Source organism: Leucoraja erinacea, unplaced genomic scaffold, assembly GCF_028641065.1.
Source record: "Leucoraja erinacea ecotype New England unplaced genomic scaffold, Leri_hhj_1 Leri_215S, whole genome shotgun sequence".
NCBI classification, from domain to species: domain Eukaryota; kingdom Metazoa; phylum Chordata; class Chondrichthyes; order Rajiformes; family Rajidae; genus Leucoraja; species Leucoraja erinaceus.
Genome location: NW_026576116.1, coordinates 94,628 through 117,500, shown reverse-complemented (window position 1 = coordinate 117,500; position 22,873 = coordinate 94,628). Strand labels below are relative to the sequence as shown.

Genomic DNA, 22,873 nt, shown 5'->3' with positions numbered 1-22,873 from the left:
ACACACACACACACACACACACCACACACACACACACACACACACACACAGTCCACACACCAGGGGCCACACACACACAGTTTAAGAATAAGGGGTCGGCCATTTAGAACGGAGACGAGGAAACACTTTTTCTCACAGAGAGTTGTGAGTCTGTAGAATTCTCTGCCTCAGAGGGCGGTGGAGGCCGGTTCTCTGGATACTTTCAAGAGAGAGCTAGATAGGGCTCTTAAAGATTCAGATTCAGATTCAATTTTAATTGTCATTGTCAGTGTACAGTACAGAGACAACGAAATGCATTAAAGATAGCGGAGTCAGGGGAGAAGGCAGGAACGGGGTACTGATTGGGGATGATCAGCCATGATCACATTGAATGGCGGTGCTGGTACCCCGTTCCTGCCTTCTCCCCATATCCCCTGACTCCGCTATTTTTAAGAGCCCTATCTAGCTCTCTCTTGAACCTGCCTCCACCGCCCTCTGAGGCAGCAAATTCCACAGACTCACCACTCTCTGTGAGAAAAAGTGTTTCCTCGTCTCCGCTCTAAATGGATTACTCCTTATTCTTAAACTGTGGCCCCTGGTTCTGGACTCCCCAATGTTGTTTACGAAGGAACTGCAGATGCTGGAAAATCGATGGTACACAAAAATGCTGGAGAAAGGGTTTTGGCCCGAAACGTTGCCTATTTCCTTCGCTCCATAGATGCTGCTGCACCCGCTGAGTTTCTCCAGCATTTTTGTCTACCAACGGGAACATGTTTCCTGCCTCTAGCGTGTCCAAACACTTAACAATATTATATGTTTCAATGAGATTCCCTCTCATCCTTCTAAACTCCGCAGTGTACAAGACCAGCTGCTCCACATTCTCTCAGCATATGACAGTCCCGCCATCCCGGGAATTAACCTTGTAAACCTACGCTGGGCTCCCTCAATAGCAAGGATGTCCTTCCTCAAATTAGGGGACCAAAACTGCACACAATACTCCAGGTGTGGTCTCACCAGGGCCCTGTACAACTGCAGAAGGACCTCTTTGCTCCTGTAGTCAACTCCTCTTGTTATAAAGGCCAACAGGCCAAAATTCGCTTTGTTCACTGCCTGCTGTACCTGCATGCTTACCTACTCTGCACTCCCTCAATATGCTATGAGCTGAGTGAAAACGAGTCGTGCAGCCAACAACCATCTCGGTTGCGAGACGTGGCGCGGCGCGGCGGTGCCCTGCCCGTGAGTGCGGAGCGTTGACTTTGTCCCGTCCTCTAGGCTGCAGGCGGTGATGTTCATCATCAGCACCATCATGGAGTCCTGCCCGTCCACTGCCTGCTTCTACTGCAGCAACGCCGTCAAGGCCTCAGCACAATATGCATGAACAACATCATGAAAACGAGTTGTTCAGCCAACAAGGGGCTCGGTCAACGACCTTGCGCGGGTGCCGCGCAGCGGCGGTGCCCTGCAGGTGAGTAACGTGAGCGGGTTGGATCTCTGTGCGTGACGGCTTCGGGTCGAGACCCTTCTTCAGTCCTGCCCGTCCACCCGAAAAACGTCACCCCATTCCTTCCCTCCAAAGATGCGGCCTGTCCCGGTTTTGTGCCTGTACCTTCGAGGTAAAGTTGCGCCCAGTCTTGTATTGGGGCAACAGACCTGTCTGTGTGTGTCTGTGTGTGTACATGTTTGTGTGTGTATGTTTCTGTGTGTGTGTGTGCATGTTTGTGTGTGTGCATGTTTGTGCGTGTATGTGTCTGCGCGTGTTTGTGCGTGTGCATGTTTGTGCCTCCGAGTGTGTGTGTGTGTGTATGTTTGTGTTTGTGTGTGCGTGTTTGTGCATGTATGTTTGTGTGTGTGTGTCTATGTGTGTGCATGTTTGTGTGTGCATGTTTGTGTGAACATGTTTGTGCGTGTATGTTTCTGTGTGTGTGTGTGTGCATGTTTGTGTGTGTGCGCGTGTCTGCATGTGTATGCGTGTGTCTGTGAGCATGTTAGTGTGTGTGCATGTTTGTGCGTGTATGTGTCTGTGCGTGTGTGTGCGTCTGCGTGCGCGTGTTTGTGCCTCCGAGTGTGTGTGTGTCTGTCCATGCGTGCGTGTCTTTGTGTGCGTGTGTCTGTGGGCGTCTGCGCGTGTGTGTCTCCGTGCGTGTGTGTGTGTGTCTTCACACTTATGTCGGGCAAAAGGTACAGGTGTGAAAATGCACGCACACATCCAGATTCAGGGGCAGTTTCTATAAGTTTGTATAAGATCCCCTCTCAATCTCCTAAATTCTAGAGAGTATAAACCGAGTCTATCCAGTCTTTCTTCATAAAACAGTCCTGACATCCCAGGAATCGGTCTGGTGAACCTTCTCTGCACTCCCTCTATGGCAATAATGTCCTTCCTCAGATTTGGAGACCAAAACTGTACGCAATACTCCAGGTGTGGTCTCACCAAGACCCTGTACAACTGCAGTAGAACCTCCCTGCTCCTAGACTCAAATCCTCTATGGCAAGAATGTCCTTCCTCAGATTAGGAGACCAAAACTGTACGCAATACTCCAGGTGTGGTCTCACCAAGACCCTGTATAACTGCAGTAGAACCTCCCTGCTCCTAGACTCAAATCCTATCTTTAAGAGCTCTATCTAGCTCTCTCTTAAAAGCATCCAGAGAACCGGCCTCCACTGAGGCAGGGAATTCCACAGACTCACACAACTCTCTGGAACACCGAATATCCACGGGGTCAGCGGGTGAACGTACAAACCGTGCGCAAGACAGCCGGAATGGAACCCCGGGTCTCTGGCGTTGGCGCGGTGAGGCAGCGATTCTACCGCTGCGCCTCCATCTTGAACCCGAATTGGATTTTGTTTTTCCGTTGCAGCCCCAACATGGCGAACACGGTGAACGCCGCCTTGAAGCCGCTGGAGACGCTGTCCCGCATTGTCAACCAGCCGAGCAGCCTCTTCAGCAGCAAGAACGCGTCGAGCAAGAACAAGTCGGAGCAGGACACCAACATCACCAGCAGCGATGCCAATGGCAACCAGCCAGAGGCCGGTGAGTGCAGCCACAGTCGCACACAAAACGCTGCAGTCACTCAGCGGGACAGTGAGGCAGCAAGCATCTCTGTGTGACGTTTCCGGTCCAGTCCCTTCTCCAGACTAGCCCTAGTCAATTCAGTGAATCACCACATAGTCACACAGCACCGACAACAAAAGACAATAGGTGCAGGAGTGGCCTTCGAGCCAGCACCGCCATTCACTGTTCATCCCCAATCAGTACCCCGTTCCGCTAGCTTAAGGATAAGGGGGAAATCCTTTAAAACCGAGATGAGGAGAACGTTTTTCACACAGAGAGTGGTGAATCTCTGGAACTCTCTGCCACAGTATGTCAATGAAATTCTTGCTTTGCTTCAGCACAACAGAACATAGTCGGCATAAATAGAAACTTACAAAATTCTTAAGGGGTTGGACAGGCTAGATGCAGGAAGATTGTTCCCGATGTTGGGGAAGTCCAGGACAAGGGGTCACAGCTTAAGGATAAGGGGGAAATCCTTTAGAATAGAATAGAATAGTTTCTTTATTGTCATTGTAACATGGGCCATGTACAACGAAATTTAAAATGTCAGCCAGTCAGTGCAGCATTCAAACATTTCTAAAGCTAACGATACATACACGGTAAAATAATAAAGATAAGCAAATAAATAAAAATCACAGACAAAGCACGCATACACACCCAACCCTCCATCCTTCTGTCGATTTCACCGTTACCACAGTCCCTTAGTCTGTATCGCCCCTGCGTTCCTTGGCGGCCACATTTAGTGCTTTTATAGCAGTGGGGTAAAAACTGTTTTTTAGTCTATTTGTCCTTGTCCTTGTGGATCTGTACCGTCTGCCTGACGGCAACAGTTCAAACAGGGAGTGTCCGGGGTGGGAGATGTCCTTTATTATATTCTGGGTTTTTTTGGTGCAGCGGGAACTGTGTAGGTCCTCCAAGGTAAGGAGAGGGCAGCCGACAATCCTCTGGGCGTTGTCAATGGCCCTCTGGAGCGCTTTCCTCTGAGCCGCTGTGCAGCTGGTGTACCACACGCATACACAGTATGTTAGTATGCTCTCAATGGAGCACCGATAAAAGGACAGCAGCAGCCTCTGAGTGATGTTGTTCTTCCTGAGCACCCTCAGGAAGTGCAGTCTCTGCTGGACCTTTTTCAGCAGCGCAGTGGTGTTCACGCTCCACGTCAGGTCCTCCTCAATGTGGATTCCCAGGAAGCGGAAATCCGCCACCCTCTCTACACAGTCCCCTCTGATGGTCAGTGGTACCATGTCCATTTTGTTTTTCCTGAAGTCTATTATTACCTCCTTCGTCATTGAGGTGTTGAGGAGCAGGTTATTTTCTTCGCACCACACTGTCAGCTGCTCCACCTCATCCCGGTAGGCGTACTCGTACTTTAAAACCGAGATGAGGAGAACTTTTTTCACACAGAGAGTGGTGAATCTCTGGAACTCTCTGCCACAGAGGGTAGTTGAGGCCAGTTCATAGGCTATATTTAAGAGGGAGTTAGATGTGGCCCTTGTGGCCAAGGGGATCAGAGGGTATGGAGAGAAGGCAGGTACGGGATACTGAGTTGGATGATCAGCCATGATCATATTGAATGGCGAATGGTGCAGGCTCGAAGGGCCAAATGGCCTCTACTCCTGCACCTAATTTCTATGTTTCTATGTTTCCTGCCTTCTCCCCATATCCCCTACCTCCGCTATCTTGAAGAGCCCTATCTAGCTCTCTCTTGAAAGTATCCAGAGAATTGGCCTCCACTGCCTTCTGAGGCAGAGAATTCCACAGACTCACAATTCTCTGGGTGGAAAAGTGTTTCCTCGTCTCCGTTCTAAATGGCCACACACACACAGTTTAAGAATAAGGGGTCGGCCATTTAGAACGGAGACAAGGAAACACTTTTTCTCACCGAGAGTGGTGAGTCTGTGGAATTCTCTGCCTCAGAGTGCGGGGCAGGCCAGTTTTCTGGATACTTTCAAGAGAGAACTAGTCCACAGACTCACCACTCTCTGTGTGAAAAAGTGTTTCCTCGTCTCTGTTCTAAATGGTTTACCCCTTATTCTTAAAACTGTGTGTGTGGCCCCTGGTTTTGGACTCCCCCAAACATCGGGAACATGTTTCCTGCCTCTAACATGTCCAAACCCCCGTTCCTGCCTTCTCCCCATATCCCTTGATTTTGTTAGCCCTAAGAGCTAAATCTAACTATCATATAACCATATAACCATATAACAATTACAGCACGGAAACAGGCCATCTCGGCCCTACATGTCCGTGCCGAACAACTTTTTTTCCCTTAGTCCCACCTGCCTGCACTCATACCATAACCCTCCATTCCCTTCTCATCCATATGCCTATCCAATTTATTTTTAAATGATACCAATGAACCTGCCTCCACCACTTCCACCGGAAGCTCATTCCACACCGCTACCACTCTCTGCGTAAAGAAGTTCCCCCTCATATTACCCCTAAACTTCTGTCCCTTAATTCTGAAGTCATGTCCTCTCGTTTGAATCTTCCCTATTCTCAAAGGGAAAAGCTTGTCCACATCAACTCTGTCTATCCCTCTCATCATTTTAAAGACCTCTATCAGGTCTTAACCCTTAACCTTCTGCGCTCCAGAGAATAAAGACCTAACTTATTCAACCTATCTCTGTAACTTAGTTGTTGAAACCCAGGCAATATTCTAGTAAATCTCCTCTGTACTCTCTCTATTTTGTTGACATCCTTCCTATAATTGGGCGACCCAAAATTGTACACCATACTCCAGATTTGGTCTCACCAATGCCTTGTACAATTTTAACATTACATCCCAGCTTCTATACTCAATGCTCTGATTTATAAAGGCCAGCACACCAAAAGCTTTCTTTACCACCCTATCTATACGAGATTCCACCTTCAAGGAACTATGCACGGTTATACCCAGATCCCTCTGTTCAACTGTATTCTTCAATTCCCTACCATTCCTCTATCCTGACAACATCCAGCCTTCTGTGGCAGAGTATTCCCGCAGATTCACAACTCTCTGGGTGGGAAACGTTTTTCCTCGTCTCCGTTCAAAATGGCCGACCTCTTATTCGAAGAAGGGTCGCGACCCGAAACGTCGCCTATTTCCTGCGCTCCATAGATGCCGCCTCACCCGCTGAGTTCCTCCAGCATTTTTGTCCACCTCTGATTTTCCAGCATCTGCAGTTCCTTCTTAAACAGGGCCCTTATTCTTGGTCAATCCCTGGTCAATTCTTCCCTTCCCACCCGCACCACCCCCTCCCCGGGCACTTTCCCTTGCAACCGCAAGAGGTGCTACACTTGTCACTTTACCTCCCCCCTCGACTCCATTCAAGGACCCAAGCAGTGGTTCCAGGTGCGACAACCTCATCCTCCAACCTCATCTACTGCATCCGCTGCTCTAGATGTCAGCTGCTCTACATCGGGGAGACCAAGCGTAGGCTTGGCGATCGTTTCGCCCAACACCTCCGCTCGGTCCGCATTAACCAACCTGACCTCCCGGTGGCTCAGCACTTCAACTCCCCCTCCCATTCCCAATCCGACCTCTCTGTCCTGGGCCTCCTCCATTGTCATAGTGAGGACCACCGGAAACTGGAGGAGCAGCACCTCATATTCCGCTTGGGCAGTCTGCACCCTAGTGGCATGAACATTGACTTCTCCAATTTCCGGTAGCCCTTGCTGTCTCCTCCCCTTCTCAGCTCTCCCTCAGCCCACTGTCTCCTCCTCTTCCTTTCTTCTTCCCACCCCCACCACCGTGCATCAGTCTGAAGAAGGGTTTCAGTCCAAAACGTCACCTATTTCCTTCGCTCCACAGATAATAATAATAATAATAATAATAATAATATTTTATTTATAGAGCACTTTAAAAACAAACATAGCTGCAACAAAGTGCTGTACATCACTAATCATTGACAAAAAAGTTAATACACACCAAAAATAACAATCAAAAGAAATAGTAGGAAAAGACATGTAAAATAAAGAAACATCAAAAACACCACAAACAGAAGCAAAGCCTCAGGCATGGTCAAAAGCCAGGGAGTACAAATGCGTTTTAACACTGGATTTGAAGATGGACAGAGAGGGGGCCTGTCTGATGTGCAACGGCAGGGTGTTCCAGAGTGCCGGAGCAGCAACAGAGAAGGCTCTATCCCCTCTGAGCCGCTGGGTTTCTCCAGCAAATTTGTCTCCCTCCTGTCGCCCTTAGTCTTAAGCAGAGTGTTGGTCACATTGTCTAGCAGATTGCGTCTAAATCAATGTTCCTACCGCTGGGTTGTAAGACTTGTGTCGTTTCTTCGTCGCGCAGGTGAGACGGGAGAGACGGAAGCGCACGAAGATCACGCCCCCACCGGCGTTGGAGACAACGATATCATGGACGGGGAGCCCGACGCTGACACGGTGGTGATAACCGGCCAATCAGAAGTGCTAAACGCCCAGGAGATGCAGGTATCTGCCCAGCTTGGTGTCGCTGTCAATTGGCACCAGTGTGCGTAGGATCGTCTAGTTTTCCAAATTACAGCGCGGAAACGGTCCCCTCGGGGGTAGAGTTGCTGCATTGCCGGGCTCCATCCCGACTACTGGTGCTGTCTACGCGGAGTTTGCACGTTCTCCCCGTGACCCGCATGGGTTTTCTCCGAGATCTTCGGTTTCCTCCCACGCTCCAAAGACGTGCAGGTTTGTAGGTTAATTGGCTTGGTAAATGTAAAAATTGTCTATGTGTCTATGAATGGCGGTGCTGGCTCGAAGGGCCGAATGGCCTACTCCTGCACCTATTGTCTGTGTTACGTTAGTCATTGTGTGGAAACAGGGTCCATATCCCTCCAAACCTGTCCTATTGCCGGGATAGTCCCAGCCTCGAGTACCTCTGAAGGCGGGTTTCGGCCCGAAACGTTGCCTATTTCCTTCGCTCCATAGATGCGGCTGCACCCGCTGAGTTTCTCCAGCACTTTTGTCTACCTTAAGAAATTGATCTGGTTTTTCCACCAAGACAAGCCTAATGTTTTCCAAATGTAGTGTCTCGGACATATCTGTGATCCACATCTTCACTGTAGGGTCCGTTGTCTTGCTTCCAAAATTTGAGTATTAATTTTTTCACCGTTATAAGGCCGTAATTTAGGAGACGTCTTTGAAATACCGTTAGCTTAGAGCAGGGCTCTGGCAGACCTAATGTTTTATATCTGGTCTCCTGGGCTTTCAGGTTGAGAATGAACTGGAGGACCTCATCGATGAGTTGCTGGAGAGGGACGTGGATACCGTGAGCAGCACGATCATAGGTAAGATGCACTTGTCTCTCAGTGGCAGCGGCTGTCCCTGCTTCACCCTCCGCTCTGCCAAACCCTGTGTACAAGCTTCCCAACTCCGCAATCTGTACTGTCCTCGTCTGATGTCAGTGGATGTGCTCAGCATCGATGTCGAGAGGGATCTCGCGGCCCTTGGTCCTTGAAGGTGGCAACAAAAGTGTTTATATGTTGCTCGAATCGAGCGACTGGGCTCGCATAAACTGGAGTTTAGAAGGATGAGAAGGTATCTTGAGGAAGGACATTATTGCCATAGAGGGAGTGCAGAGACGGTTCACCAGATTTGATTCCTGGAATGTCAGACTGTCTTATGAAGAAAGACTGGATAGACTTCTTTTATACTCTCTAGAATTTAGAAGGGCTCTGGGGATCTTATAGAAAGTTACAATCTTCACCTGGGGTTGGACAGGCTTGATGCAGGAAGATTGTTCCCGATATTGGGGAAGTCCAGGACAAGGGGTCACAGTTTATGGATAAAGGGGAAATCCTTTAGGACCGAGATGAGAAAAACATTTTTCACACAGAGAGTGGTGAATCTCTGGAACTCTCTGCCACAGAAGGTAGTTGAGGCCAGTTCATTGGCAATATTTAAGAGGGAGTTAGATGTGGCAGTGGATGTGCTCAGGGCATCGAGGGTATGGAGAGAAGGCAGGCCCTTGGTACTGAGGTGGATGATCAGCCATGATCATATTGAATGGCGGTGCAGGCTCGAAGGCCGAATGGCCTACTCCTGCAGAATTTCTATGAGAAGGTTTCTATGAAACATATAAGATTATGAAGGGATTGGACACGCTAGAGGCAGGAAGCAGAGGGTAGACAAAAATGCTGGGGAAACTCAGCGGGACAGGCAGCATCTCCGGAGAGAAGGAGTGGGTGACGTTTCGGATCGAGACCCTTCTTCAGACTGGTTCGGGATGAGAATATAGATATAGAATATAGAGAATATAGATAGAATAACGATAGATATAGACGGTGATGTGGAGAGATAAAGAACAATAAAGCAGAGAAGTATCGATGATAAAGATAACAGGTCATTGTCAGCTGTTTGCTGGGTGAGAACGAGAAGCTGGTGCGAGTTGGGTGGGGGAGGGATAGAGAGAGAGGGAGAGGGAATGCTTGCGTTACTTGGTGTTAGAGAAGTCAATGTTCATACCGCCGGGGTGCAAGCTGCCCAAGCGAAATATGAGATGGTGTTCCTCCAATTTGCATTTAGCCTCACTCTGACAATGGTGGAGGCCTCGGACAGAAAGGTCAGTGTGGGAAGGGGAAGGAGAGTTTGGCACCCGGGAGATCAAAAATGTGTGTCGAGCAAATGTTTTTACACAGAGGGTGGTGGGTGCCCGCAACCAGGGGTGGTGGTGGAGGCAGATATGATGGTGGCGTTTAAGAGGCTTTTAGATTTCGATAGGTATGTTGGTAGTGCAGGGATTCGACGGATATGGATCGCCGCGTGCAGGCACAGTTTAACTTGACGTCATGTTCCGCACGGACACTGTGGACCGAAGGGCCTGTTTCTGTGCTGTACAGCTCAATGTCATATGTTCCTCAAGTATCAAGAGACTTTATTGTCATGTGTCCCAGATAGGTCAATGAAATTCTTGCTTTGCTTCAGCACAACAGAACATAGTCGGCTTAAATAGAAACTTACAACATTCTTAAGGGGTTGGACATGCAGGAATGCTTAAGGGGATGCAGGAAGATTGTTCCCGATGTTGGGGAAGTCCAGGACAAGGGGTCACAGTATCGAAATCCGCATTCAGAGGGTCTCAACCCGAAACCTCACCCATTCCCCCTGTCCACTGAGTTACTCCAGCTCCAGCTTGCAGTATAATGTGGATAAATGTGAGGTTATCCATTTTGGTGAAACCCAAAAACGGGAAAGCAGACTATTATCTAAATGGTGGCCGATTGGGAAAGGGGGAGATGCAGCGAGACCTGGGTGTCATGGTACACCAGTCATTGAAGGTAGGCATGCAGGTGCAGCAGGCAGTAAAGAAAGCAAATGGTATGTTAGCTTTCATTGCAAAAGGATTTGAGTATAGGAGCAGGGAGGTTCTACTGCAGTTGTACAGGGTCTTGGTGAGACCACACCTGGAGTATTGCGTACAGTTTTGGTCTCCAAATCTGAGGAAGGACATTATTACCATAGAGGGAGTGCAGAGACGGTTCACCAGACTGATTCCTGGGATGTCAGGACTGTCTTATGAAGAAAGACTGGATAGACTTGGTTTATACTCTCTAGAATTTAGGAGATTGAGAGGATATCTTATAGAAACTTACAAAATTCTTAAGGGGTTGGACAGGCTAGATGCAGGAAGATTGTTCCCGATGTTGGGGAAGTCCAGGACAAGGGGTCACAGCTTAAGGATAAGGGGGAAATCCTTTAAAACCGAGATGAGAAGAACTTTTTTCACACAGAGTGGTGAATCTCTGGAACTCTCTGCCACAGAGGGTAGTCGAGGCCACACAGTTCATTGGCTATATTTAAGAGGGAGTTAGATGTGGCCCTTGTGGCTTAGGGGATCAGGGGGTATGGAGAGAAGGCAGGTACGGGATACTGAGTTGGATGATCAGCCATGATCATATTGAATGGCGGTGCAGGCTCGAAGGGCCGAATGGCCTCTACTCCTGCACCTAATTTCTATGTTTCTATGTAAATAAATACAGAACAGATCAGCGTGTCCATAAACCATTGAATGTATGTATATATATATATATATATACACACATAAATAAGCATATAAAGTGCAATAGGCTATTAATGTTCAGAGTTTTGTTTGAGTTGAGTTTAATAGCCTGATGGCTGTGGGGAAGGAGCTATTCCTGAACCTGGACGTTGCAGTCTTCAGGCTCCTGTACCTTCTACCTGAAGGTAGCGGGGAGATGAGTGTGTGGCCAGGGTGGTGTGTGGGTCCTTGATGATGCTGCCAGCCTTTTTGGGGCAGCGACTGCGATAGATCCCCTCGATGGTGGGGAGGCCAGAGCCGATGACGGACTGGGCAGCGGTCACAACTTCTTGCCGTCTTTTCCGCTCCTGGACGCTCAAAGTCGCCGAACCAAGCCACGATGCAACCAGTCAGCATGCTCTCTGCCGTGCACCTGCAGAAGTTCGAGAGAGTCCTCCTTGACAAACCGACTCTCCGTAATCTTCTCGGGAAGTAGAGGCGCTGATGAGCTTTCTTCATGATTGCATCTGTGGAGAGATCTTCGGAAATATGCACGTTCTATGCTGGGTATGGATCTAATGCAGGCAGATAAGATGGATTTAGGTTGGCGTTGAAGGGGCCTGTGCGGTTCTGTATAATACCGGATGGGCGGGGGGTGGTGGTGGTTTGGTGGGGGGGTAAATGTTTGCTTATTCCGCAAGGCAGGGCTTGCTTTCCCAGAAAAAGGGGTTTTTCTGGCTTTCAGGCGAGGCGACGTGAGGCCGCGACACGACACGACCAGCGCCCCGCGCGCTCCGAGCGGCGAATACGACGAAGCTGGGGGGGGGGGGGGGGGGGGGCTGTGCGGGTAATTTTAAACTTTTCCTCCCTTTGCCAGCCTGTTCCTCTTCAGTTGCCGCTCGCCCCCCCCTCCCCTCCCCCCCCCCCCTCCCCTCCCCCCCCCCCGCCCGCCACCTCCCTCGCGAGAACTCGCTACGTCTGCCTCCGCTCGCAACCTGGGCTAAAGTTTTGCCCCCACCCCCTTCTCATTTGCTTTTTCGCTGCCCATACATTCCCTCCCCTCCCCTTCGAAACCCCCTGTCCATTCCCCACACACACACACACGCACACGCACACGCACGCACCACAATCCCAATCCCGCAACGCCTTATCGACAGGGCGGAAACGCTCGCGATACCCCCGACAGGTAAATCGCGGTGAATCTGCTCAGCTCTACATTTATCCGGTGGCCTCTTGCCAAATGAGGCTTCACTTGCCTCCCCCCCTCTCCACCTTCCGAAGCAGCACTCGATATTATATCGCCACACAGACAGGCATTGGGATTGTAGCTAACAAAAAACAATCTGGTTGGGCCTTATCTTCCCCCTCCCCCCTCCCGATTATGGGATTGGGACAAATCCCAGATAGGTATTGCAGGATAGACACAAAATGCTGGAGTAACTCAGCAGCAGTGAAGAAAGCGAATGGCATGTTGGCCTTTATAACAAGAGTTGTACAGGGCCCTTGTGAGACCACACCTGGAGTATTGTGTGCAGTTTTGGCCTGTTGGCCTTCACAACAAGAGGAGTTGAGTATAGGAGCAAAGAGGTCCTTCTGCAGTTGTACAGGGCCCTGGTGAGACCACACCTGGAGTATTGTGTACAGTTTTGGCCTGTTGGCCTTTATAACAAGAGGAGTCGAGTACAGGAGCAAAGAGGTCCTTCTGCAGTTGTACAGAGCCCTGGTGAGGCCACACCTGTAGTATTGTGTGCAGTTTTGGTCCCCTAATTTGAGGAAGGACATTCTTGTTATTGAGGGAGTGCAGCGTAGGTTTACAAGGTTAATTCCCGGGATGGCGGGACTGTCGGTCGTATGCTGAGAGAATGGAGCGGCTGGGCTTGTACGCTCTGGAGTTTAGAAGGATGAGAGGATATCTCATTGAAACATATAAGATTTTTACGGGCTTGGACACGCTAGAGGCAGGAAACATGTTCCCGATGTTGGGGGAGTCCAGAACCAGGGGCCACACACAGTTTAAGAATAAGGAGTAAGCCATTTAGAACGTAGACGAGGAAACACTTTTTCTCACCGAGAGTTGTGAGTCTGTGGAATTCTCTGCCTCAGAGGGTGGTGGAGGCCCTCCAGCATTTTGCGTCTACCTTCGATTTCGACCAGCATCTGCAGTCTTTCTCTACACGGTGCAGGAACAGTCCCTCAGTATCTCAACTGCAGAGTAAACATCAAATGATAAATGTCACAGTGCGATTGCTCTGTCTTAATGCCGTCAGAAGCCAAGTGCATATGTTCCCGATGTTGGGGGAGTCCAGAACCAGGGGCCACACACAGTTTAAGAATAAGGGGTCGGCCACTTAGAACGGAGGCGAGGAAACATTTTTTCACCCAGAGAGTGGTGAGTCTGTGGAATTCTCTGCCTCAGAGGGCGGTGGAGGCCGGTTCTCTGGATACTTTCAAGAGAGAGGTAGATAGAAACATAGAAATAGAAATTAGGTGCAGGAGTAGGCCATTCGGCCCTTCGAGCCTGCACCGCCATTCAATATGATCATGGCTGATCATCCAACTCAGTATCCCGTACCTGCCTTCTCTCCATACCCCCTGATCCCCTTAGCCACAAGGGCCACATCTAACTCCCTCTTAAATATAGCCAATGAACTGGCCTCAACTACCCTCTGTGGCAGAGAGTTCCAGAGATTCACCACTCTCTGTGTGAAAAAAGTTCTTCTCTCGGTTTTAAAGGATTTCCCCTTTATCCTTAAGCTGTGACCCCTTGTCCTGGACTTCCCTAACATCGGGAACAATCTTCCTGCATCTAGCCTGTCCAACCCCTTAAGAATTTTGTAAGTTTCTATAAGATCCCCTCTCAATCTTCTAAATTCTAGAGAGTATAAACCAAGTCTATCCAGTCTTTCTTCATAAGACAGTCCTGACATCCCAGGAATCAGTCTGGTGAACCGTCTCTGCACTCCCTCTATGGCAATAATGTCCTTCCTCAGATTTGGTACGCAATACTCCAGGTGTGGTCTCACCAAGACCCTGTACAACTGCAGTAGAACCTCAGAGAGAGGTAGATGGGGATATGGGGAGAAGGCAGGAATGGGGTACTGATTGTGGATGATCAGCCGTGATCACATTGAATCAATCAATCAATCAATTTTATCTGTATAGCACATTGAAACACAACTCACGTTGGCCAAAGTGCCATTGACCAAATTGACATTGAATGGTAGTGCTGGCTGGAAGGGCCGAATGGCCTATTCCTGCACCTATTGTCTATTGCCTATTGCATAGTCTGACGATTAAGGATCCAAAGTGCAAACTTGTCGCCAGGAAGAGAGCAGATCAGGGTCAGGAGCCAGGAACCAGGAGGAGATGGTGTCTTGCGGGAAAAATGTTGACTGCTCTGTGGTGGGCCCAGCATTCACCGTTTCTTTTTGTTTTGTATTTTATTTCCTTCCCTCCGGCACTACAGCTTGCAGAAGCACGGAGGATGAGTCCCAGGAGGATGTGTTGATGGATGAGGCTCCCTCAAATCTCAGTCAGGCGCCCACACTGCAGGCTAACCGAGAAGGTACACGGGAAAAAAAACAAACAAAAAAATGGCACCAAAACAAAAAACCACAACAAAAAAAAAACTGTCTTTTATTTACAAAAACTTTATACCCCAAACCTTCAGGAGAGAAAGAACGGAGGGGGGGGGTGGGGGTGGAGAGGGGGGGGGGGGGGGGGCGTGTGGCGGACAGAAAAGAATTTATTTTGTGTGTGTGTGTGTGCGGCGTGCTAGAAATGGGCACTGCGGAAAACTCTAGGGAGATTAAACGGATTCAGTGTCTGATCATCACCCAATTCACACCGCCTAGTGCAGTCTTGTCTAATTCCTTCCCATCCCGTCCAGTCTAATACCTCCCCCCCCCCTGGCCGTTTTCATCCCCTCTCCCCCTTCACCAGTTGCTCCATCCATTCTCACTCATTTTCGTCTGCTCACTTCACCTCTTGGCATCCCCTCCCATTCACCCCCCTTTTCATTCCAGTAAGGCGTGCAAAGTTATCGGGAAGATCAAATGGACGTGCCCGGACCCCGGATCGAAAGCCACGTTGAGTTGAATTTCCTTTGTCGTCAGTCAAACTTAAGTTCGTACCTTGCAGTCGTGACGGAAAATAAGCAGCAAAACACTCAATGATCACAGTTTAACACAAACATCCATCACGGTGAATCTCCGGGCACCTCCTCACTGCGATGGAAGGCATCGTTGCTTGTTCTCCCGCTGCGTCGAGGCGATCGAGGCTCTCGACGTTGAAGCCGCCGCCGGGCGATGGTAAGTCCGGCGGCCGATTCCATGCTCAGCGAACTGGCCGATTCAAACTCCGGCGACTCTGGGGCAGACTAAGCCGCCGCCCTCCGGTCCAGCGGACGAAGCTGCCGCCGCGGGAGCTCCCGAAATCCGGTCACCAACCAGGGACCTGCGTGCTCCCGATGTTTCCTTCCACTGGGCTCGCGGCCGAAGCTCCGAAGTCGGCTCGGAAGAAGTGTCGTCACCTCCACCGTACACCTTTGCCGTTGACAGAATGGCGGTTTCTGCCTTCGAAAGCATGAGAGTTCTGAGAATCCATGATACTGTAACCATCCATCAGCTTTTGCTAAATGGTGGCCGACTAGGAAAAGGGGAGATGCAGCGAGACCTGGGTGTCATGGTACACCAGTCATTGAAAGTAGGCATGCAGGTGCAGCAGGCAGTGAAGAAACGAATGGTATGTTAGCATTCATAGCAAAAGGATTTGAGTCTAGGAGCAGGGAGGTTCTACTGCAGTTGTACAGGGTCTTGGTGAGACCACACCTGGAGTATTGCGTACAGTTTTGGTCTCCAAATCTGAGGAAGGACATTATTGCCATAGAGGGAGTGCAGAGAAGGTTCACCAGACTGATTCCTGGGATGTCAGGACTGTCTTATGAAGAAAGACTGGATAGACTTGGTTTGTACTCTCTACTTAAGGATAAGGGGGAAATCCTTAAAACCGAGATGAGAAGAACTTTTTTCACACAGAGAGTGGTGAATCTCTGGAACTCTCTGCCACAGAGGGTAGTTGAGGCCACAGTTCATTGGCTATATTTAGAGATTTATAGTTTTAAGAGGTATATTTAAGAGTTAGGTGTGGCCCTTGTGGCTAAGGGGATCAGGGGGTATGGAGAGAAGGCAGGTACGGGTATACTGAGTTGGATGATCAGCCATGATCATATGGATGGCGAATGGTGCAGGCTTCGAATGGCCGACTGGGCCTCTACTCCCTGCACCTAATTTCTATGTTTCTATGTCCTTACCGCCACGGGTGGCCCTACCAGGAGCGTAGCTCCAGACGGCATCGCTCTCAGGATCTCAGGACCACACAAGCTTCTCCACCACGCCTGTTCCACCGTGGAGTTCTTGGGATGGTTCACTCTCTGTCCGAGTCCTCCCCCCTCGTCCTTACCGCCACGGGTGGCCCTACCAGGAGCGTATCTCCAGACGGCATCGCTCTCAGCATCTCACGGACCACACGACAAGATGACAATCCACATGGAGGTGGAACGATGCCCTTTGGGATGAGGTAGTAGGTTGTATAGTTTTTTGGGTCATACCCGATCTCGGAGTTAACTATACAATCTACTGTCTTTCCCACGGTGGCAATGATGGCTTCCCCGAAGACACACACAGTCTCCATACAACGTACGATCCAGGCACCGGGCGTGTTAAGCCAATCTTCTTAATAAACGTACGGACATACGTTGCCACAGAGGCCGGTGGAGGCCAAGTCAACGGATATTATAGTCTTATAGTCTTATAGAAACTTACAAAATTCTTTAGGGGTTGGACAGGCTAGATGCAGGAAGATTGTTCCCGATGTTGGGGAAGTCCAGGACAAGGGGCCACAGCTTAAGGATAAAGGAGAAATCCTTTAAAACCGAGATGAGAAGAACTTTTTTCACACAGAGAGTGGTGAATCTCTGGAACTCTCTGCCACAGAGGGTAGTCGAGGCCACAGTTCATTGGCTATATTTAAGAGGGAGTTAGATGTGGCCCCTTGTGTCTAAGGGGATCAGGGGGTATGGAGAGAAGGCAGGTACGGGATACTGAGTTGGATGATCAGCCATGATCATATTGAATGGCGGTGCAGGCTCGAAGGGCCGAATGGCCTCTACTCCTGCACCTAATTTCTATGTGTCTTCTATTGTTTCACGGCAGAGATAGGTTCTTGATTAACACGGGTGTCGGGGGTTAGAAGGATGAGAGGGAACCTCCTTGAAAGGCTTGGATAGAGTGGATGTGGAGAGGATGTTTCCACTTGTGGGAGAGTCTAGGACCAGAGGGCACAGCCTCAGAATTAAAGGAGATGAGGAGGAATTTCTTTAGCCAGAGGGTGGTGAATCTGTGGGATTTGTTGCCACACAGACGGCGGTGGAGGCCACAAGTCAGTGGATATATTTAAGGCGGAGATAGATAGATTGTTGATGAGTGCCGGTGTCAGGGGTTATGGGGAGAAGGCAGGAGAATGGGGTTAGGAGGGAGAGATAGATCAGCCCTGATTGAATGGCGGGGTGGACTTGATGGGCCGAATGGCCTGTTTCCACACTGTGTATCCCTAAACTAAACCTACAGACTTGTAGGTGGACACAAAAAGCTGGAGTAACTCAGCGGGTCAGGCAGCATCTGTGTGGAGAACATGGATAGGTGACGTTTCACAGAGTGCTGGAGTAACTCAGCAGGTCAGGCAGCATCTGTGGAGAACATGGATAGGTGACGTTTCACAGAGTGCTGGAGTAACTCAGCAGGTCAGGCAGCATCCCAATGTTGGGGATGTCCAGAACAAGGGGTCACAGTTTAAGGATAAAGGGGAAATCCTTTAGGACCGAAATGAGAAAAACATTTTTCACGCAGATAGTGGTGAATCTGTGGAATTCTCTGCCACAGAAAGTAGTTGAGGCCACACAGTTCATTGGCTATATTTAAGAGGGAGTTAGATGTGGCCCTTGTGGCTAAAGGGATCAGGGGGTATGGAGAGAAGGCAGGTGCAGGATACTGAGTTGGATGATCAACCATGATCGTATTGAATGGTGGGGTGGTATTGAATAAGGGGTAGACAAAAATGCTGGAGAAACTCAGCGGATGCGGCAGCATCTATGGAGCGAAGGAAATAGGCGACGTTTCAGACCTATTTTCTATGTTTCTATGTTTTTACCTCTGGAGAACATGGATAGGTGACGTTTCACAGAGTGCTGGAGTAACTCAGCGGGTCAGGCAGCATCTGTGTGGAGAACATGGATAGGTGACGTTTCACAGAGTGCTGGAGTAACTCAGCGGGTCAGGCAGCATCTGTGGAGAACATGGATAGGTGACGTTTCACAGAGTGCTGGAGTAACTCAGCGGGTCAGGCAGCATCTGTGTGGAGAACTTGGATGGGAGGGCGCTTTGGATCGGGATCCTTCGTCAGTCCGTTCTGTTCGACGTGTCCTCAAGCGCTCTGGTACAAACGTAAATCTCGGCCACAGCGGCGCTTGTGAAGCCGCGGGGCAGCGTGGCGGTTTTTGTGGGGACGAGAGGGACAGGCGCATCTGCTCCGGCATGCCGAGGTAGTAGGTTGTATAGTTGTAGGGCAGTGATTCCTCTCACTATCCTTTTTGCCCTGATTGGAGATAACTATACAAGCTACTGCCTTCCCCGCTGAGTGGACAACCTTCACACCCTCTCTCAGACCAACCGGCTTGCGTTGGCACGGGTAAAAGCGTGGCGGACTTGTTAGAGCCCGATGCGAGGGCGTTAACGGGCTGTGGATGTGTGCGGCACGTTCTCTGGATGCTTTCAAGAGAGAGCTAGATAGGGCTTTTAAGGATAACGGAGTCGGGATATGGGGAGAAGGCAGGAACGGGGTACTGATTGGGCCATGATCACAGTGAATGGCGGTGCTGGCTCGATGTCAGTCAGGACTTTCATATGAAGAAAGACTGGATAGACTCGGCTTGTACTCGCTAGAATTTAGAAGATTGAGGGGGGGATCTTATAGAAACTTACAAAATTCTTAAGGGGTTGGACAGGCTAGATGCAGGAAGATTGTTCCCGATGTTGGGGAAGTCCAGAACAAGGGGCCACACAGTTTAAGGATAAGAGGGAAGTCTTTTAGGACTGAGATTAGATGAGAAAAACATTTTTTTCCCCACACAGAGAGTGGTGAATCTGTGGAATTCTCTGCCGCAGAAGGTAGTTGAGGCCACACACAGTTCATTGGCTATATTTAAGAGGGAGTTAGATGTGGCCCTTGTGGCTAAAGGGATCAGGGGGTATGGAGAGAAGGCAGGGATGGGATACTGAGTTGGATGATCGGCCATGATCATATTGAATGGTGGTGCAGGCTCGAAGGGCATAATGGCCTCTACTCCTGCACCTATTGTCTATGTTTCTATGGGGTTGGATCGGCCTTGATCGGATGGCGGAGTAGACTCGATGGGCCGAATGGCCTAACTCTGCTCCTATCTCCGATGAACGAACCACGTCTTGTAGTCCCGGCAGCCGGCGTGTGCAAGTTTCTGATCCCCTCTCTCTCCCGTCTGCACAGGCGTCTGCTCCAGTGCCCTATCGGCCACCAACGAAGCCATCAGTAACATCGCCGCTTCGATCGCCGAAGCAGCGCTGGAAGCCATGCGGACGCACGGGCAGTTAGCGGGTGAGCGAACGTCGGGAGGGCTCACAGCCCTTGGGTCGAGAAACTCCGCGGGCGAGGCAGCATCTATGGAGCGAAGGAATAGGCGACGTCTTGGGTCAGTCTGAAGACGGGTCTCGACACGAAACGTCACCCATTCCCCTGCTCCACAGATGCTGCCTCACACCCGCTGAGTTTCTCCAGCATTTTTGTCCACCTTCGATTTTTCCAGCATCTGCAGTTCCTCCTTAAACACAAAATGCTGGCGTAACTCAGCGGGACAGGCAGCATCACTGGGAGAGAAGGAATGGGTGACGTTTCGGGTCGAGACCCTTCTTCAGACGCCAATGTTTATACCGCTGGGGCGTAATTATACTCTCTAGAATTTAGGAGATTGAGGGGGGATCTTATAGAAACTTACAAAATTCTTAAGGGGTTGGACAGGCTAGATGCAGGAAGATTGTTCCCGATGTTGGGGAAGTCCAGGACAAGGGGTCACAGCTTAAGGATAAAGGGGAAACCCTTTAAAACCGAGATGAGAAGAACTTTTTTCACGCAGAGAGTGGTGAATCTCTGGAACTCTCTGCCACAGAGGGTAGTTGAGGCCAGTTCATTGGCTATATTTAAGAGGGAGTTAGATGTGGCCCTTGTGGCTAAGGGGATCAGGGGGTATGGAGAGAAGGCAGGTACGGGATACTGAGTTGGATGATCAGCCATGATCATATTGAATGGCGAATGGTGCAGGCTCGAAGGGCCGAATGGCCTACTCCTGCACCTAATTTCGATGTTCTATGTTTCTATGTAATGTTTTCATGAGAGAGTTAGATTCAGCTCTTCACCAGGTTAATTCCCAGGATGGCGGATCTGACATGATGAAAGAATGGGTCGACTGGGCTTGTATTCACTGGCAGTTCGAAGGATGAGAGGGTGGCTAATACATAACATTCTTAAGGGATTGTTTGCATTTCGTTGTCTCTGTACTGTACACTGACAATGACAATTAAATTGAATCTGAATCTGGATTGGATGCAGGAAAAATGTTCCCAATGTTGGGGGAGTCCAGAACCAGGGGTCACACGCACTTTAAGATTAAGGGGTAGATAAAAATGCTGGAGAAACTCAGCGGGTGCGGCAGCATCTATGGAGCGAAGGAAATAGGCGACATTTGGACCAAAATCCTTCTTCAGGCTGAAGAATAAGGGGTCGGCCATTTAGAACTGAGGTGAAAACTTTTCCACCCAGAGAGTTGTGAATCTGTGGGCTTCTCTGCCACAGAAGGTAGTGGAAGCCAATCACTGGATGTTTTCAAGAGAGAGTTAGATCTAGCTCTTAGGGCTAACGGAATATGGGGAGAAGGCAGGTACTGATTGTGGATGATCAGTCATGATCACAGTGAATGGCGGTGCTGGCTCGAAGGGCTGAATGGCCTCTACTCCTGCACCTATTGTTTATTGTCTATTGAATGGTGGTGCTGGCTCGAAGGGCTGAATGGCCTCTACTCCTGCACCTATTGTTTATTGTCTATTGAGTGGCGGTGCTGGCTCGAAGGGCTGAATGGCCTCTACTCCTGCACCTATTGTTTATTGTCTATTGAAACATAGAAACATAGAAATTAGGTGCAGGAGTAGGCCATTCGGCCCTTCGAGCCTGCACCGCCATTCAATATGATCAGTATCCCATACCTGCCTTCTCTCCATACCCCCTGATCCCCTTAGCCACAAGGGCCACATCTAACTCCCTCTTAAATATAGCCAATGAACTGGCCTCAACTACCCTCTGTGGCAGAGAGTTCCAGACATTCACCACTCTCTGTGTGAAAAAATTGAATGGCGGTGCTGACTCGAAGGGCTGAATGGCCTCTACTCCTGCACCTATTGTTTATTGTCTATTGAATGGCGGTGCTGGCTCGAAGGGCTGAAGGGCCTCTACTCCTGCACCTATTGTTTATTGTCACATTGAATGGCGGTGCTGGCTCGAAGGGCTGAATGGCCTCTACTCCTGCACCTATTGTTTAATGTGATGGTGGTGCTGGCTTGAAGGGCCGAAGGGCCTCTACTCCTGCACCTATTGTTTATTGTCTATTGAATGGCGGTGCTGGCTCGAAGGGCTGAAGGGCCTCTACTCCTGCACCTATTGTTTATTGTCTATTGAATGGCGGTGCTGGCTCGATGGGCTGAATGGCCAACTCCTGCTATTTTTCTATGTGAGCGGTTGGTTTTAAAATGGCCGCCGACTGACCGCTTTCCCTTCTCTCTCCCGCCCAGACGCGGAGCAGCCTGTCGTGGGTTCCACCGGCCTGGACACGCCGCGCCTGGAGTCCTTCCTCCCCGCCCTGACGTCCATGGAGGGCTCGGCGGCTGCCGAGACCCCCGCCCTGGAGGCGGCCCCCCTGCCCGGCGAGCGGTCCTCGCCCCTGCGCCTGCCCGCGACCCAGGAGGAGGCGGCAGCGGTGGCGGCGGCGGCGGCGATCGCCCAGTCCCTGATGCCCCTGGATCCGGCGGAGGGCGCAGCGGAGAGAGCCGGCTCCGATGCCGAGGCACTGCAGATGGAGATGTCTCCCGCACCCACCAACGGTGAGATACTCCTCCCATCTACCCCTCTTCCCCCTTCCCCTCTGGAGAGGAAAAGACTACAAAAAGTAGTAAACACTGCCCAGTCCATCATCGGCTCTGACCTTCCTTCCATCGAGGGGATCTATCGCAGTCGCTGCAACTGAAGTAAGGCTGGCAGTATCATCAAGGACCCACACACCATCCTGGCCACTCACTCATCTCCCTGCTACCTTCAGGTAGAAGGTACAGGAGCCTGAAGACTGCAACGTCCAGGTTCAGGAATAGCTACTTCCCCACAGGTTCAGGAATAGCTACTTCCCCACAGCCATCAGGCTATTAAACTCGGCTCGGACAAAACTCGAAACATTAATAGCCCATTATCTGTTATTTGCACCTTATCTGTTTATTTATTCATGTGTGTGTATATTTATATCATGGTATATGGACACGCTGATCTGTTCTGTAGTCAATGCCTACTATGTTCTGTTGTGATGAAGCAAAGCAAGAATTTCATTGTCCTATCAGGGACACATGACAATAAACTCACTTGAATCTTGAATCTCCCCCCCTTCCCCTCTCCCCCCCCTTCCCCTCTCCCCCTTCCCTTCTCCCCCCTTCTCCCCCTCTCTCCCCCTTCCCCTCTCCCCCTTTCCCCTCTCCCCCCTTCCCTTCTCCCCCCTTCCCCTCTTCTCCCCC

General features: G+C 50.1%; 1 protein-coding gene across 1 annotated transcript in view; it reads left to right on the top strand.

The window, feature by feature from the left end:
* huwe1 (HECT, UBA and WWE domain containing E3 ubiquitin protein ligase 1) overlaps window positions 1-22,873 on the top strand; it is a 165,521-nt gene that overhangs the window by 79,990 nt on the left and 62,658 nt on the right. Inside the window, 8 exon segments of the mRNA XM_055666224.1 lie at window positions 1,252-1,476; window positions 2,835-3,007; window positions 7,308-7,447; window positions 8,199-8,274; window positions 14,431-14,657; window positions 15,259-15,274; window positions 19,542-19,649; window positions 21,890-22,198. Coding sequence (XP_055522199.1) covers window positions 1,252-1,476; window positions 2,835-3,007; window positions 7,308-7,447; window positions 8,199-8,274; window positions 14,431-14,657; window positions 15,259-15,274; window positions 19,542-19,649; window positions 21,890-22,198 — 1,274 coding nt within the window.